The 18968-nt window shown below is 37.8% G+C and overlaps 1 protein-coding gene across 3 annotated transcripts in view; it reads right to left on the reverse strand.

The window, feature by feature from the left end:
• Positions 1-18968, reverse strand: part of LOC106084651 (whirlin) — a 255495-nt gene that overhangs the window by 68423 nt on the left and 168104 nt on the right. For 2 of the 3 annotated variants that reach the window (XM_059360094.1, XM_013248507.2), the window contains one exon: positions 15913-15990. In XM_059360094.1, coding sequence (XP_059216077.1) covers positions 15913-15990 — 78 coding nt within the window. The remainder of the gene's footprint in view (positions 1-15912; positions 15991-18968) is intronic. The other variant, XM_059360095.1, reaches the window with a different exon arrangement.

Genomic DNA, 18968 nt, shown 5'->3' on the forward strand with positions numbered 1-18968 from the left:
ACCGATCTGATGCAAATTGAAGAAAGATATCAAAGGGCCTAGCACAACTCACTGTCCCAAATTTTTGTCAAAGTCGGACAATAAATGCGCTTTTTATGGGCCTAAGACCTTAAATCGGCGGATCGGTCTATATGGGGACTATATCAAGATAGAGATTATGAAAAAAAAAAAGAATCTGGTCAAAGTTTCAGCTCAATGTCTCTATTTTTAAAGACTGTAGCATGATTTCAACAGACAGACGGCCAGACGGACGGACATGGCTAGATCGTCTTAGATTTTTACGACGATCAATAATATATATATACTTTATAGGGTTTTAAACGGATATTTCGATGTGTTGCAAACGGAATGACATCATTCGTTGTTGGGTATAGTGAAAGACATCCTCTAAAGTTAAAAGTAATTGGTTCGATTAAAATTATATTAGGCAACAAGAGTCAGGGTAGCCGTCGGTCTCAGAAAACCCCTCAAAGCAGGCATGCGGTTCGACCGGGACAATATGAGATACTCAAGGTCTTTGGAAGTGGAGTACGAATCTCATTGTTGTTGTTGTCACCACATTTGCATGTGGAGGTGGCGATCCTTGTCAAGCTCCATATGTTAGCAAACTCGTTCCGGTCCATCAGACCGATCGCCGCAGGAACGTGATGGCCATTGGTTATTTGAAGGCGCCAATAATTCAAGTTATCACATTGAATATCATAGGCACTCAGTATTTATGCAAGGCCGGCCTCTCACTGAGACTCTCCATTCGATACCATTGATTGACTGCTCCGTACATGGAGCATCGCACTATCAGCAACCTTTGGACACGCCCGCTAGGTCTCTCGCAATGACGATGAACACCACACAAATCCGAACTGAGAGTTGCAACCCGTGTGGTGTTCATAGTCTTCCCGTGCCAGGGATAGTAATATAAGAAACTAAGTATCTGGGGAATCTCCCAAACAGGTATGCATAATCTACCGGGGCAATAAGGTATTTAAACGAAAAGACTTTGAGAGTATAGTACGAATATGATATTCGAATCAGGGGAAAAGTGTTTGAAGGCCCGCCAAAACCCTTAAAAACGTAAATTCAAGCCTAACAGGGCAATATGGAACCAGATAAAGGGAGTCTAATATTAGTGTATCATTCAAATATCAACATTTGTTATAAGATTGCTTCAGGATCATACTGTGGGACTGATATTCTATCTACCCAATATGTATTTAGAGTTGAGACCTCGACAGGTGATGTGACCGCCCCAGGCTCCACTAGGAGACTAGGGGACTATAATTCCAATCTTTTAATCACCGACTGGAAGTTTGGTAGATTGGAAGAGGCTGATGGCGACCGGAGACATGGATTATTCGTCTGAAGGAGTTGTATCCTACTGATTCAACAAGTTGAGACTGAAGGTGTATAGAAACAGTGGGGTTCCCAGCAAAAAACTTTCAGCAGCTTTGTAAATTAAGTTCAAGCCACACAGCACTACCGGTGCACTTACTTCAATGGTGAAATTATAAAACAATGTCCCACTTGAATGCGCTTTCACTTTGTATGCAATTTAGCGCATGGAGAAGCGCATAATGGGGAATAGGAGTGGAAGTATGCATGCGGATAAGGAAGCACCCGCTTACGTGGGTCTTGACTTCTTCAGCTTTTAGAGGGCTCCCTTCTTATTCGATTTGGCTGAAATTTTGTACAAAGGCTTCCCCTGATCTTCAACATACGTGTCCAAAATGGTCTGAATCGATCTATAGCTTGATACAGCTCCCATATAAACCGATCTCCCGATTTTGCTTCTTGAGCCCCTACAAGGCACAATTCTTATACGAATGAACTGAAATACAATATAACACAATGACTTCTACAATGTTCAGCATTCAATTGGTTGCCTTAGGCATTGTTTGCCTAAATAGAGATCCGTATTAATCAAGCTCGAGGTCTTAGTTTGTAGTTTATATTTTATTCTTTACTCGAGATTTCGACTATAGCACGGTTGCCAAAAAAAAACTAATTTCCAGAAATAGGTCGAATATATCAAAACACGCAATTTCACAAAAGTACATTTTTATGACTTGGCGACGTTTTTCTTTCTATTGTATTTAAAAGTTTTTTTTTTCTTTATCTACATATGTTTTGTTAACTTCAGGGCTTTTGTTGTTGGGTAAACATTTTTGAAGTTCACCTTAAGTGTTTTTTTTCAACTTCTCCACCTCAACATTTTCAGTTGTTTGGTTCTTAAGCAATTTTCTCTATTTGTGGGTTCCGGCACAACATTTAACTTGTCTTATAATTTTTTTTGAGTTCATTTTCCTATGACTTGTTTGTTGGCTGTTAATTATCTGTGAAAACTGTTTTTCGCTTAGACTCACTCACTTTCATGGCAGCCACAAGCATTAAAAAAGAAGAAAAGTGAAAATTTATTATTACTGATGTGAAAATTTCAATTTCTATGTCATCACTTGCGGTCTATGGAGTACATTTAAATGGTAAATGTGGACAAATGACCTTTCATAAGTCTCATACTTGATTTAATCGAACTTTTAATTTCGTTGTTATAATCCCAACAATATTAGTCACTATAAATCGGTTTATGTTCAATGTTATTGTTTTATTATGATTGTCATACATGCTTCATTGGCATTTGAATAGATGAATATGCGAAAGAGAGTATGCAAAGTTATTGTGAGTTGAATGACTGAATGCAACATGAGTTTTCATCAATCAGTGGCCAAGTATCTATTAATTGCTTTAATTAACCAAAGCATAAGAGTACGAGTTTGTGTGTACATATATGCATGTTCAATGTAAGTTGATATCTTTGAAATGTGATCCATGTTATTTGCATGACATTGTGGTTTAATTGCCATTGTCAAATTGACACCCAGCATACAAACATGGGTGAATGTCCACATTACCATATTGAATAAGATGTCATACAACATTTTGGATTTGCTTAAACTTTCTCAGCATTTCAAAGGCAAATAACTAATATTAGCTTTGCTGAAAAGAAATAATAACATTCATAGTTCAAAGGCCCAGAAAAAGGTAGTTTTAATCAATATTTGCTTGGACTTGGTTAGATTTAATATATGTTTTCTTATAGTACCATATAATAAATATAATTGAATGTGTAGACAATTTCTTTTTAATTATTAAATATTGATGCACAGCTTGAATAGTATTGAAGTGTTCTTTATGCAAGGATTACGAATTTTGCACCTAGTGGAAATTCATGACAATTTAATTACGTTCCAAAAGTCCACTAGGCCAAATGGATAACAAAGGCCTCTAACATCATTAAATTAGATCAGGTCAAATAGGTGAGGAGACTCACTCAGACGTTTTCGTCCATTGTGATACCACAAGAACAGAAGAAGGAAGATGCCTTCTAGTTCCTACCGTTCAACCATCCAGATCGCTTTAAAAAGCCCAATAAATTGCGAATGTTTAAATCCGCTAGATCAGAGAGGTTCTCAAAGATATGAGAACCTAAAGTGGAACTCCTTCTGACTGGTAGTGCGGGACACACACACAGAAGGTGTTCTATAGTCTCTTCCTTTTCGATCTGCAGTTTCTGCAAAAGTTGTTACTGGCTGTCTTAGGCGACTCAGGTAGGGTGTAATCCACACTACCTGGAACCTCGGCTATTATATCAAGGATAGCACAGTGTCCGTAGCCGCCCTAAGACCAATGAGAAGCTCCCTTTACATCATGGCAGTGTTGGCTGCAATTTGTCCAGCCACAATGTCCAGAGGCGTAAGATGTAGTATTAAATTCAGTGCATCAGATGGTGTTGTTCTCAGTGCGGCTGTGGTGCACAAACAAGCCATCCTTTGGATCCGGTTAAGTATTAAGCAGTAGGTGGACTTTTAAAGCGCCGTCCACTTGACCACAACACCATATAGCATTATAGGTCTGACAACTGACAATGCATAACACGCGGTCTAATTCCCTAACTCTTGCCAATGGCTCTCTTGCAGGTGTATAGGGCAAGAGTTGCCTTTCTTGCCCTTTCCCAAATGTTTGATTTGAAGTTCAATTTCCTGCCCAGCAAAACACCCAAGAATTTTGCGCTTTCTGTAAATGGAACATTCTCTCCTCCCTAGGAGACAGGTTTCACTGCAGGCAACTTGTATCTCCTGCCGTAAAGAACTACTTCTGTCTGGCACAGATTTATATCTAGACCACTTTCGGTAGCCCACTTTGCTGTCGCACATAGAGCTTCCTGAAGTATATCTCTTATAGTGCTGGGAAACTTTCCCCTAACCGCAATTGCCACGTCATCAACATACGCGACCACTTTTACATCTTTTTCTTTCAGAGACAATAATATATTGTTAATGGATACATTCCAAAGTATATGAGATAGTACACCTCCTTGAGGTGTTCCTCTGCTGACCATTCTTTTTGGGTCCACAGATCTCAAACATGCCGTAATGCATCTTTTAGTAAGTAAGTTATTACGGTAATAGGTCTCGAAAACAGAATCTTCCTTAGTCTCAGATGTATCCCCCACGGAGCTGCAAAATTCTCCCCTAGCTTTTTCTGAGCCTTTTTCAGCTTGCCCTTATATTTTCTTAGCTCAGCCTTATAGATGTGCCAATTGTTTGGTGCTCTTCTGGCTTTTGCACTATTGAAGAGTTTTCTGCAGGCCTTCCATAGACCAACCATCTCTGGGGTCCACCATGTCGGTCGCTGTTTGCCCCTTGGCTTGGCAGTAGGACATGCTGACACAGAGTCAATCAGGGCTTTCGTGATCCGCTTGACCACTATGTCTATATCCTCCGCAGTTTCCCCCTTCCTTTTCAGGTCTAGAAGGGATAGACGTGCAGAATTTGTGCTAAAATGTATCCCAATCCTCATTTCTTCTGCAGTACTTTCTCCAAATCTGAAACTAATATAACTATGATAATTTAGACTACTCTTTGCAAGAATACAGGCTCTTTGTCTCCCTTTCACCGTATCCTTGAGTAGTGTATTACTCGTCATATAAGTACCAATGGCCACATAAGCCAAGTGAGAATTCTGTTTGATGTTGTAAAAGTTATCTGCTCAAAATAAAACATAGTTCAATACAAGATCTAAACGCACCAGGCATGAAAATAAAATCGATCGCGAAAAGTTAACTCAGGCGATTAATAAACAAATCTTCTAGACGATTATAACGCAATGGGTTGCGTAATAATCGTTGCGAAGAGTTGCTAAATCTTCCGCACAGGCAATGGATTTTCTAATGATAACCTAGAAAAGTGTTTCACGAGTCATACCGACGATTATAACGCAATGGGTTGTAAGAGAATCATCGCAAAGAGTTGCTTAAACATCTGTACACTCAATTGATTGCCCAATGATATTGTCGAATAGTGTTTCGCGATTAAAATTTTGAAAAACGTTTGTAGGAATTATTGTGAAATTCATACGTGTGTCGTATGGCTGCAGGAAGAGTATAAAAAAAAAAGATTTCATAACGTCGGTAAATAAGTTAGAGCTCATTAAACGTTCAAGAGATACGTACTCGGGGAGTGTGGTGGAGAAATTGAGGAGTGATGTTATACATCTTCAGTAGATAATGGAGCCGCTCACTCAACAATTTTAAATATGCCTAATGACGACGTCGGCGATGGGCACAAACGTGATGCTGCCAATGGATTCTGTTGTCGAGAAATATGAAAATTTAACTGCCGTTTCGGCCAAGACTAGGCGTGCGGACAAAACGACGGAGCAGCTAAGCAGACACGAAAAAGTGGTTGACTTTTGCTAGTCGACTATGGCAATAACGAGAATGTGGACGGCGAGCGTGTCTCTTCATGTTTTGACGGCGAGACGCTTGCGTATTCTTTTGATGCGAAGACGAATACAATTTGTGTGCCGACAACGACATATACATCGACAGAAATCCCTTATTGTGGACGACAGGCTGTCCTACAAACATTTTTCATAACTTTGAAAGAGTGTTACTTCCCGCGATGAAGAAAACAATATTCTGGAAATTTTTTTCGCAATTGCTCTTCTATATTAGTCGCGAAACACTCTTCTACGATATCATTGGACAATCCATTGCGTGTGCGGAAGTTTTAGCAACACTTCGCGACGATTCTCTTACAATCCATTGCGTTATAATCATCCGTATGACTCGTAAAACACTCTTCTAAGTTATCATTAGATAAGTGCATGTGCGGAAGTTTTAGCATAAATGAGATTTTTTTGATGGCAATCACTATTGATTGATTTATCTACTACATCACTACTGCAATACAGGGTATTATAACTTAGGTTAGGTTAGATTAGGTTGAAAAGAGGGTGCATGACACTTTAGACATACATCTAAGACACTAATCGGCTCGTTGTGTACTCTAAATATAAAAAAAGTAACCTCGAAAGAGAAAATCTTAGTTAGAAATTCCGTGCTACTTACAAAAACCTTAATTGTTTTCCATGCCACGCCCCTAATAGTTGGTATTATAACTTAGTGCATTTGTTTGTAACACCCAGAAGGAAGAAAGATAGACCCATTGATATATAGACCGATCGACTCAGAATCACTTTCTGTTTCGATTTAGCTATGTCCGTTTGTCTGTCTGTCCATGTAACTTTCATCCGATCGTCTTAAAATTTGGTAGGGCGATTTGGACTAATACTACAAAAATGTGGTCATTTGTTAACTGATTCTATTTGGCAGGAAGGATTTTCTCTTGATTCTCCTCATTACTGGTGAACTTTAAAGAAATAGGTTCAGATTAAGATAAGTAATTTGATTTTAACTGATTTGTGGTTTTCCAGTTCAGTTTTTGGTTTTGGTATATTCAGAGAACTATAATAGAATTTCATAGCGAACATTTTTATACCCACCACCGAAGGATGGGGGTATATTCATTTTGTCATTCCGTTTGCAACACATCGAACTATTCATTTCCGACCCTTAAAGTATATAAATTCTTGATCAGCGTTAAAATCTAAGACGATCTAGACATGTCCGTCCGTCTGTCTGCTACGCTACAGTCTTTAAAAGTAGAGATATTGAGCTGAAACTTTGCACAGATCCATAAGCAGGTTAAGTTCCATGATGGGCTATATCGAACTATATCTTGATATAGCCCCCATATAGACCGATCAGCCGATTTAGGGTTTTAGGCCAATAAAAGCCACATTTATTATCCGATTTTACTGAAATTTGGGACAGTGAGTTGTGTTAGGTTCTTCGACATCCCTCGTCAGTTTTGCTCAGATCGGTCCAGATTTGGATATAGCTGCCATATAGATCGATTTTCCGATTTAGGGTCTTAGGAGCATAAAAACCACAATTATTATCCGATTTTGCTAAAATTTGGGACAGTGAGTTGTGTTAGGCCCTTCGCCATCCCTCGTCAGTTTTGCTCAGATCGGTCCAGATTTGGATATAGCTGCCATATAGATCGATTTTCCGATTTAGGGTCTTAGGCGCATAAAAACCACAATTATTATCCGATTTTGCTAAAATTTGGGACAGTGAGTTGTGCTCGGCCCTTCGCCATCCCTCGTCAGTTTTGCTCAGATCGGTCCAGATTTGGATATAGCTGCCATATAGACCGATCTCTCGGTTTTAGGTTTTGGGGCCATAAAGAGCGCATTTATTGTCCGATGTTGCCGAAATTTTGAGACAGAGGGTTAAGTTAAACCCCTCCACATATTTCTGCAATATGGTTTAGATCGATTAAGATTTGCACATAGCTGTCGTATAGACCGATATCTCGATTTAAAGCCTTGGGGCCAAGGCTCATTTATAATCCGATTGAACTGAAATTTGACGCATTGACTTATGTTAGGCTTTTAGACATCCATGATGTATATAGTTCAGATCGGTTCAATTTTAGATATAGCTACTAAAAAGACCAATATTTTGTTATACACAATTTAATAATGACTTGTACTTATTAGTATTTGGTCCAAATCGGACCATATTTTGATATAACTGCAATGGGACATAAGGTATGCAATTTTAACCGGATTTTGATGAAAGGTGGTTTACATATGCACTCGAGGTGGTGGGTATTCAAAGTTCGGCCCGGCCTTTTACTTGTTGTGGAATGTTTCAATCAGTCACCAAGTCATTTTAAATGTTTTTTAACGCTTTTGTAAAAAAGATACCAAAAAGACCCCTTTAGTGAGTCGGTTGAGGGTTAAAATGTTCTACAATAATAATGCTCACAGTCTTGTCAGTAATATTATTTTTTTTATACCTTCCACCATAGGATGGGGGTATACTAATTTCGTCATTCTGTTTGTAACTACTCGAAATATTCCTCTGAGACCCCATAAAGTATATATTTATTCTTGATCGTCGTGATATTTTATGTCGATTTAGCCATGTCTGTCTGTCTGTCCATCCGCCGTCTGTCTATCGAAAGCACGCTAACTTTCGAAGGAGAAAAGCTAGCCACTTGAAATTTTGCACAAATACTTCTTATTAGTGTAGGGCGGTTGGGATTGTAAATGGGGCATATCGGTCATTCTGAGCCTCGATCTTGGGTCTTGACTTCTTGAGCCTCTAGAGGGCGCAATTCTTATCTGATTGGAATGAAATTTGCACGACGTGTTTTGTTATGACTTCCAGTAACTGTGCTAAGTTAGTTTCAAATCGGTCAATAACCTGATATAGCAGCCATATAAACCGATCTGGGATCTTGACTTCTTGAGCGTCTAAAAGTCGCAATTATTATCCGATTTGCCTGAAATTGTATTGTGAGTTATGGTCTGAATCGGTCTATAGCCTGATACAGCTCCCATATAAATCGATTTCTCTATTTTACTTCTTGAGCCCCCAAAGGCCGCAATTGTTATTCGAATTGGCTGACATTTTACACATATCTTGATATCGCTCTAATAGCAAAGCAAATCTTTTCTTTTATCCTTTTTTTGCCTATGAAGAGATGCCGGGAATAGAACTCGACAAATGCGATCCATGGTAGAGGGTATATAAGATTCGGCCCGGCCGAACTTAGCACGCTTTTTCTTGTTTTGTTCTAACTTCTGACATCCGTGTTAACTGTGGCTTAAATCGGTTCATAACCTAATATAGCTCCCATATAATCTGATCTCGGATCTTGACTTCGTGAGCCTCTATAGGCTGCATTTATTATCCGATTTGACTGAAATTTTACAAGAAGTGTTTTGTTCTTTCTAACAACTCTGCTAAGTATGGTCCAAATCGGTCCGATGTCGCATCTTGACTTCTTGAGCCGCTATAGGGTGCAATTATTATCCGATTTGGTAGAAATTTTGCACAATGAATCCAACTTTTGTCTCTAATAGCCAAACCAAGTATGGCCCCAATCGGCTTATATTTTGGTATAGTTGAAATGTCATAGCAATTCTTATCCATTATCCCTTGTTTGTCTGTAAAGAGATATCGGCCAAGAACTTGACATATGCTATCCATGGTGGAGGGTTTATAAGATTAGGCCAGGCCGAACTTCGTCTTTTATTATCGGTGAAGTTTTCCCTGTTATTTGCGAAAAAGTTGAATTTTGTGCCACATTGTTATTTATAGGGTGGTACTCAACTAAAGAACTTTGTCAGATAGAAGAAAAAATGGTAGAATTTTTAGAAAAACAAGACATAATAATGATATGACTTGATATTGACCTTTTTTTTCCCAAATTTTGATTCTTTTGCAGTTTTAGGCTCTTTTTAAAGTGATCGAAATGACAAAAGTTCTTACATCGTATTTTTGGCATTACATCAAAAACATTTATTCAGTATATTAATATGTTTCTTTCCGGTCAATTGATAGATTTTTAAATAAAAAACATTAAGAATCCATTCACTGAAGAACAATACATTTCTATATATGACTTAAATACAATTTACCAAATGCTCTTTTCTTCTTCGAAGTTTTATTATCCCTCTATTTCAGCATAATTTTTTATATCGTAGTATCTGTTTCATCTGCCGCAATTGATTACAATCAAATCCTCATACAATATAACATGAACTATCTGTCATGCAATATCGATACTTTAATTACAATGTTTATCTTACAATTAAGCTATTAATGGATCAATGTGCTTTTCACCATGCATTTCATTTCCACACCAGAATTTATCTCCAAAAATAAAAAAACATATTTATCTTTTATATCTTTCAGCTTTTCATTTTAGAAAATGGAATCTTTTATAACAGAGATCAAACAAATTCGCATACCACGACCAAAGTTTGAGCCACGTTTAACTGCTACACCAAATGGTTACGGTAACATGGCACGACCACCAACACCACCCAGAGATTATGATGATGTGGAGACATCGACCTCACAATCCCATAGTCGTAGCTGTCAAGAGGGTGGTAACGATTATCGATTTCCCGAAAGCAAAAAATAAAAACTAAGACTGTAAAGGGGGAAACAAACAACCCCCTCTGTTTCATTTTTTTTTGACATAAACAATGAAAGCTTCAGATAAAATAGCTTGAGTGATTTTAAGAAGTATCGAAAGTATTTCGTCTTAAGTACCATAATCTATAGCTTATATATATGGATATGTATAAAATAAAACCATCACATGTATGTGTACGTACAAAAGTAATATTTCTAAATAGTTCATAAGTGTTTGCTTTGTAGTTGTATTAATGGAAAAGTCTTTTTTTAATAAACGAAATATGATAAATGTGTAGATTTTTTTTTTGGCTATAAATGGTTTAAATATTTTTTTGTAATGTGATGAAATGAAAATATAGGTGATTTTGTTGCATGATCATTAAAGCTATGTAAAGGCCGCAACAGAATGAGCGTAGAGCTTTGCTTTTGAGCGTCGCGTGGCTAAAATGCAACTCTGCACGCAAATCCAACAAAAGCAATGCAATGTTAAATGTTGACGCTTTAAGCAGTTTTTAGACGTCAAAGTTGTTTGCAGAGTTGCATATTTCAACGCGACGCTTCTTAACACACTCGTTCTGCTTAGGCTTACAGATTTTTTTCGTTGGACAATTTTCTATCTTCTTCCTTTTAAAGTGAAGTTAGTTAAGCTTATATTTTTATACCCACCACCATGGGATGGAGAGTATACTAACTAAATTGATCTGCGTTGTAGTGTTCCAAAGACGACCACACCTGGACTCGCAGGACTCAGAATTTAACTCCCTTTGGGTTGAATCCAGGATAGGAACATACGTACATCACTTCGGATTTCTTTATAGAAGTCCAAATGCAGAAAGGGAGACTTCCATTGACGGCTTTGACGCCCTTTCCGATTCGATCACGAACATTTTGGAGGATTTTCCGTACAGTGAAATCGTTGTCGCTGGGAACTTCAATGTTCTCAATTCCTCCTGGCTTTCCCATTTCGGCCCCACAACTCCGGAGGCCCATACGCCGAGCTCTTCAACGTGCTTAGACCTGGCGAAACTAGTCGCGCGGGAGTCTTCCCAGCGTGTTGGAAGATCGCGAACGTTCAGCCAATACCTAAGAAGGCGAAAAACCCTGCGAATTATCGGCCAATCGCGATATGCTCCCCTCTTTCCATGGTTATGGAGAGAATGGTCAACCATCAACCACGTGATGGATTTAGAGTCCAGTGGCCTCCGTAATGATAGACAGTATGGTTTTCGCAAAAATCGCTTTACGGGCGACCTGATGGCGTTTCTGCCGGAACGATGGAGTCGATCTATACACCAGTATGGTGATTTATCGCTGAAGTTTCACACAGTGACTAATGTAGAGCTTTTCGACATCCTAGTCTTATATGGTTCAGATCGGCCAATATTTGGATATATCTACCCAAAAAACCAATATTTGGTACTACAAAATTGAACAATAGCTTAGCTATTATTTCTTTGCCAACACTGGTTTAAACAGTTCACGCACGTTTCGTGTATTGTTTCTCATTTAAACATCTTCAGTTTTGTCTTTTATTTAACCATGAATCGTCTTACAAACCAACAACGCTTGCAAATTATTGAATTTTATTATCAAAACGGGTCCATCTTTCATTTTACGACAAAACTCATTTTTGGCTCAAAGGGTACGTATATAAGCAAAATTATCGATTTTGGAGTGAAGATCAGCCTGAAGCATTGCAGGAGCTACCAATGCATTCAGAACAAGTCGCAGTTGGGTGCGGTTTATGGGGCTGGTAGCATCATTGGACCGTACTTCTTCAAAGATGATGCGAATCATAACATAACTGTGAATGGTGAGCGCTATCGCCAGGTGATATCCAACTTTATTTTTGCCCAAAACACAAAAGCTTTACTTACATGACAGCACGCGTAACAATGGACTTATTGAGAGGCGAGTTCGGTGAACATTTTATTTCACGTTCAGGACCGGTCAATTTGTCGCCTAGATCGTGCGATTTTAATCTTCTACAGTATTTTTTGTGGAGTTATTTTAAAGCTCATGTCTATACAGACAAGCCCGATTCAATTGACGCATTAGAAGACAACATTGAATCATTTATTCATGAAATACCAGCTGAAATGTTGAAAAGAGTATGCCAAATTTGGACTAAGCGGATGGACTATTTCAGACGCAGTCACGGCCAACATTTGCATGAAATAAACTTAAATTATATGGACCGTACTATCGATTTCAATAAAGATTTCATGTATCTTTCTGATTTTAATCACCCTCTATAAAATACTTAACCTAACGTATTGGTACTTATAGAGGCGCTAGCTCAACAATGTGGTCATATATTGAATAGGAACATTTGGCTTTGAAATTTGAAGTTATTATTGATTTTGACAGCCACCATGTCGACATTGGCAACTTGGAGGAGTCTAGCAGTCGTAAAAGATTTTCGACGATTCAATATCAATTTAAGTATTTTTGGACCCTTTTAAAACGATAGTATGCAATGTGATGCCATACAGGCCATGCGTAAAGAATCATGGCTTGAAAAATACGCTTGAAAATTAGCATCTTATTTTCTAAGTCCAACGTCGAAGATCTGTTTTCAAAAGAATATTATGTTCTAATAAGGTTGTTCGACTTAATTATAATACTACTAATTTCGTCATCCTGTTTGTAACTACTCGAAATATTCGTCTGAGACCCCATAAAGTATATATATTCTTGATTGTCGCGACATTTTATGTCGATCTAGCCATGTCCGTCCGCCCGTCTGTCCGTCCGTTCGTCCGTCTGTCCGTCCGTCCGTCTGTCTGTCGAAAGCACGCTAACTTCCGAAGGAGTAAAGCTAGCCGCTTGAAATTTTGCACAACTACTTCTTATTAGTGTAGGTCGGTTGGTATTGTAAATGGGCCATATCGGTCCATGTTTTGATATAGCTGCCATCTTTGGGTCTTGACTTTTTGAGCCTCTAGAGTGCGCAATTCTTATCCGATTGGAATTAAATTTTGCACGACGTGTTTCTTTATGACATTCAACAACTGTGCCAAGTATGGTTTAAATCGGTCCATAACCTGATATAGCTGCCATATAAACCGATCTTGGGTCTTGATTTCTTGAGTCTCTAGAGGGCGCAGTTCTTATCCGATTGGAATGAAATTTTGCACAACGTGTTTTCTTATGATATCTAACAACTGTGCCAAGTATGGTTCAAATTGGTCCATAACCTGATATAGCTGCCATATAAACCGATCTTGGGTCTTGACTTCTTGAGCCTCTAGAGGGCGCAATTCTTATTCGATTTGAAAGAATTTTTGCACGAAGTATTTTGTTATGATGTCCAAAAACTGTGCCAAGTATGGTTTAAATTGGTACATAAACTGATATAGCTGTCATATAAACAGAACTGGGGACTTGTCTTCTTGAGCTTCTAGAGGGCACATTTCCTATCCGATTTGGCTGAAATTTTGCATAACGTATTTTATTCATACTCTCAACAACTGTGTCAAACAAGGTTCATATCGGTTCATTACCTGATATAGCTGCCATATCTGGGATCTTGACTTCTTGAGCCTCGAGAGATCACAATTATTATCCGATTTGCCTGAAATTTTCTACGATGGATCCTCTCATGCTCCATGGTCTGAATCGGTATATAGCCCGATACAGCTCCCATATAAATCGATCTCTCTATTTTACTTATTGAGCCCCCAAAGGGCGCAATTCTTATTCGAATTGGCTGACATTTTACACAGGTCTCCAACATAAAATATAATTGTGGTTCAAACCGGACCATATCTTGATATCGCTCTAATAGCAGAGCAAATCTTTTCTTATATCCTTTTTTGCCTATAAAGAGATGCCGGGAAAGAAACTCGACAAATGCGATCCATGGTGGAGGGTATATAAGATTCGGCCCGGCCGAACTTAGCACGCTTTTAGTATTTAGAGCGCACAAGAAGCCGATCACTAGCTTTGGTGTATGTCCATAGTGGCATGGGGCGGATTAATATCCACATCCTCTTTTCAAACTAACCCAACCTACCGATTTTCCGGTTTATGTTCTTTGGCCCATAAAGGCGTTATGAGAGGCTTTTCGACATCCGTGGCCTATATGATCCAGATCGGTCTATATTTGGATATAGTTGTCATACATATCGAGCTCTCGATTTAAGTTCTTGGCACTTTAAAAAGCACATTTTGTTCTGTGCCTCATATGGTCCCGATCGGTCTATGTTTGGATATACCTGTAAAATATACCGTTTTCGTCGTAATGACATTATATCATAGCCATTCCATCACTTCCTTAATTGCAAGGTAACCTTTTAAATATGACCGGTTCTAGATCTTTAGAGTACACTCCAAAGCCCATCTAGTCTATGCAACTTCTATTCCTGGTTATCGTAGTTCCAATCGGTTCAATCAGAAATAGTGGTACAGTACTTAGGTAGGGTGTAATCCGCACTGCCTGGAACATCGGATATTGTATGAAGGTGGCAGTGTCCGTTGCCGCCACAAGATCAAAGAGAAAGCTACCCTAGCCGCACGGTAGTGGCCGTAGAAATTTGTCTAGCCACAATGTCCAGAGGCATAAGATGTAGCTTTAAATTCAGTGCATAAGATGGTGTCGTCCTCAGTGCTGCTGTGATGCACAAACAAGTCATCCTTTGGATCCCGGTTGAGTGTTAAACAGTAGGTGGACTTTTGAAGCGCCGTCCACCAGACCACAACATCGTTTAGCGTTATAGGTCTGACAATTGCAGTATAGACTCAATACATGGAATATACTGCAATTCTCTATCACTTGGTAGAAAAGTTTAAATTTTTTTTAAACTAAAGCTTTCGAAATAAAAGCACTTAATGCGAATTATTTTGGAGCAAGAACCTAAAATTAGAGTCTTTGCCCAAAGATCTTAAATCTAAAGCTTTTATAGATAAAAGTTTTTTTAAGTTAAAGATTCTGAAGGTGAAACTTCTTAAACTATAGCTTTTTAACCTGCATTTAGAAGCTATTTTTAAAGTAAATATTTCTAAGCCAAAGATTTTAAGCCGTAGCTTTTTAAGCTAAAGCTTTCTCATCAAAAGCCTTTTAAGGCAAACCTTTTTTCAGCTAAAACTTTTGGAGCTTAAGCTTTTGGAGCTAAAGCTTTGGGAGCTTAAGCTTTTGGATCTAAAGCTTTTGGAGGTAAAGCTTTTGGAGCTTAAGCTTTTTAACCTAAAGCTTTTAAAGCAAAACTTTTATTTGTAAGGTAAACGTATTTTTTGCGTAAGCTTTTTTAAGCTTTAGCTTTCGTGCTAGGGCTCCTAAAGATTTTTAAACTAACGATTTTAAGATAAAGCTTTTAAGCTACAACTTTTAACACGAAAACATTTAAGGTAAAACTTTAATAGCTTTGGCTTAAGGGCTCTTTATGCTAACGTTCTTGTGCACGGGCTTCTGAAGATAGAGCCCCATTAAGGTACAGATTTTCCAGCTTTTCCACCTAAGCTTTTTACGTTTTGAACCTAAGGCCTTCATTTAATGCTTTCGTTTTTATTTGTAAGCTTTATTTTCTTTTTTTCTCTTTTTTTGATAAGATAGCTAAAATTCTACTCACCACATCTTGCTCATAGTCCGTATGGGGTACGTGGGTTTCACTCAATCTTCGGGACCTATGGTCATCACAGCCGTATTCCTAGAGACATCATTTCATTTCAATCAATTTCCATTTATGATTCAAAAAAAAACAATTTTTTGAAAAAAATAAGAAAAGAAATAAAAGAAACACAATAAAATGATACATGAAATATAAATACAACAAAAATTTTACATAATGTTTTTGAGTGGACAATGGTGGTGGTGGTTAGGAAAATATATAGAAAGCATATGTTTTTCTGTGAATTTTGATACAACTTTGCAGATTCTTCTTTTTGTTTGCTATTATTATTGTTTGTGTAGACGAAAACAAACCCTATGCATGATTCTTTCAAACACTATTGCAGGTATTGGAAAATTTTCTTCAATACTTTCTTTTTGAAAATTTTCTTTAAATGTGAATAGATTTATTTCAATAACATGTTGCTATTTAAGGTTTATGTTCATTTCGAATCTGTTTTTAGGGGATATATTTTAAAACATTTATTTATGTATTCTGTATCCTTTTCGTAGCCTTAGTGGAAGAAATTCTTTCTTATCTGTTCGTTGACCAGTCTCACATTAATTTACTTGTTCTTACTCTTAAGGAAAAAATTCCATTGTTTGAAACGAAAAATTATAATGTTTTTGGCATTGTAAAAGTTCTGTGATCCGGGCGCCTCTTGGTAGGTCCGAGCGCCACTTGGACCACACTTTGGCATTAAGAAAAATTGTTCGGACTGGCAAATCGTCATTTGCGGTCCTATTTCCTGGTTTCAGGGACATTCAACTTTTAATTTTTATACCCACCACCGAAGGATAGGGGGTATATTCATTTAGTCATTCCGTTTGCAACACATCGAAATGTCAATTTCCGACCCAATAATATATATGTATTTCGGATCGTCGTAAAATTCTAATACGATTTAACGATGTCCGTGTGTTCGTCTGTCCATTCGTCTGCTGTAACTACTCTACAAGCTTCAAAAATTAAGATACTTTTTACTTGTTTTTTTTTTTTTTTTTTTGTCGACACTGGTTCGTATAATGCGATTTACGAAGACATTTTCAATTTGGTGCATGGTTTGGATTAGTGCCAAATTTTACAACTTTGCAGCAAAAAATTTTTACATCTGATGTTTAAGTTAAAAGTTATCCATTTTGGAAGCCAAAAAAGTTCTTTTTGGTAAAAAAAAGTATTTTCATTGATTAGTCCTTACTGAAAAGTTGTCTTAAATACCTTTTTTTGCGCTTTTGTGAAATTTGTGTGAAATTTGAACAACATATGGCCATGTAAACGGGTTCTATATGTACTTCAAAATTGGGAATTTTTGAAATTAAGAAAATGGAAAAATCACTCGAGTTCTAAATACTAGTCAGCTCCTTTGGGGTTCACATTTTTATAATCACCACCATAGGACTACTATTCTAGTCATTTAGTTTTTAACACCTCAAATATTCATCTGCGACCCCATATATGTCGATCGGCTTAGAATCACTCCCTGATTCGATTTAGCTATGTCCTTCTGTCTGTCCATGTATTTTTGTGATCAAGGTACAGGTCGCATTTATTGTCCGATTGTCATGAAATGTCTCCTCTTTGGCCCACTATTAATTAAATCGGTTCAGATTTAGATATATATCTATCTTTCATCCGATATGGCCTTTCAAGGCTGTAGAAGCCACAATTTTGGTTCGATCTTTACAAAATTTGGCATGAGGTGTTTTATTTGACGTCTTCATATGTGTTGATTTCTTCTTCAATATCGGTCCACATTTAGATATAGCCCCCATACATATTTTTCAACCGATTTGGCCTTATAGGCTGTAGAAGCCACAGTTTTGGCCCGATCTTTGTAAAACTTAGCATGAGATTTTTTATTTGGCATCCTGATACATTTCATTAAAATCGGATCAGATTTACTGATATGAATATTTAACGTGTACAAAATTGTATCAAAGTCGGTCCAGATTTAGATATAGCTCCGACATATATCTTTCATCCGATATGACCCCTTAAGTATGTACTAGCCACACTTTAGGTCCTATCGTAGGAAAATCTTACAAGGTTGTAGTCAATATTTCAATAGGTATGCAAAATTCAAGACTGAATAGATTTCATCATTGGTTCCATATATGGAAAGAAGTACGTATTCTCGGTGTTGTAGGGTATTATATAGTCGGCGCCGCCCGACTTTTGCCTTTCCTTACGGGTTTTCTGTTAAAAATACCTTTACAATGTTTTGTTCTACTTTACTGAACACAAGATATGGATTGTTGTTGTTGTGTTAAAAGGCAAAATATCAGAAAAACCAAACAAATGAGTTTCCTCGCAGAAACGGGGATTAATGCTAAAGAGATGAGATGTTGACCAGTAGGCAAACGTAGATGTGTATCTTAATGGCTGTTTACGTTCCGTATGGTGTTTATACGACCGAAGGATGGGGGTATATTCATTTTGTCATTCCGTTTGCAACACATTGAAATATCCATTTCCGACCCTATAAAGTATATATATATATATATATACTTGATCAGCGTACAAATCTAAGACGATCTATCCATGAGCTGAACATTTCACACATTCTTTTTTTTGTTCATAAGCAGGTTAAGTTCGAAAATGGGCTATATTGGACTATATTTTGATATAGCCCCCATATAGATCGATCAGCCGATTTAGGGTCTTAGGCCCATAAAAGCCACATTTATTATCCGATTTTTCTGAAATTTGGGACAGTGAGTTGTGTAATGCCCTTCGACATCTTTCGTAAATTTGTCCCAGATCGGTGCAGATTTGGATATAGCTGCCATACAGACCGATCTCTCAATTTAAGGTCTTGGACCCATAAAAGACGCATTATTGTCTGACTTTGCCAAAATTTTGGGACAGTGAATTGTGTTGGGCCTTCCGACATCCTTCTTCAATTTCGCCTAGATCGGTCCAGATTTGAATATAGCTGCCGTATAGACCGATCTCTCGATTTAAGGTGTTGGGTACATAAAAGGCTCATTTATTGTCCGATATCGCCGAAACTTGGG

The sequence above is a fragment of the Stomoxys calcitrans genome, chromosome 1 (assembly GCF_963082655.1).
Source record: "Stomoxys calcitrans chromosome 1, idStoCalc2.1, whole genome shotgun sequence".
NCBI classification, from domain to species: Eukaryota; Metazoa; Arthropoda; class Insecta; order Diptera; family Muscidae; genus Stomoxys; species Stomoxys calcitrans.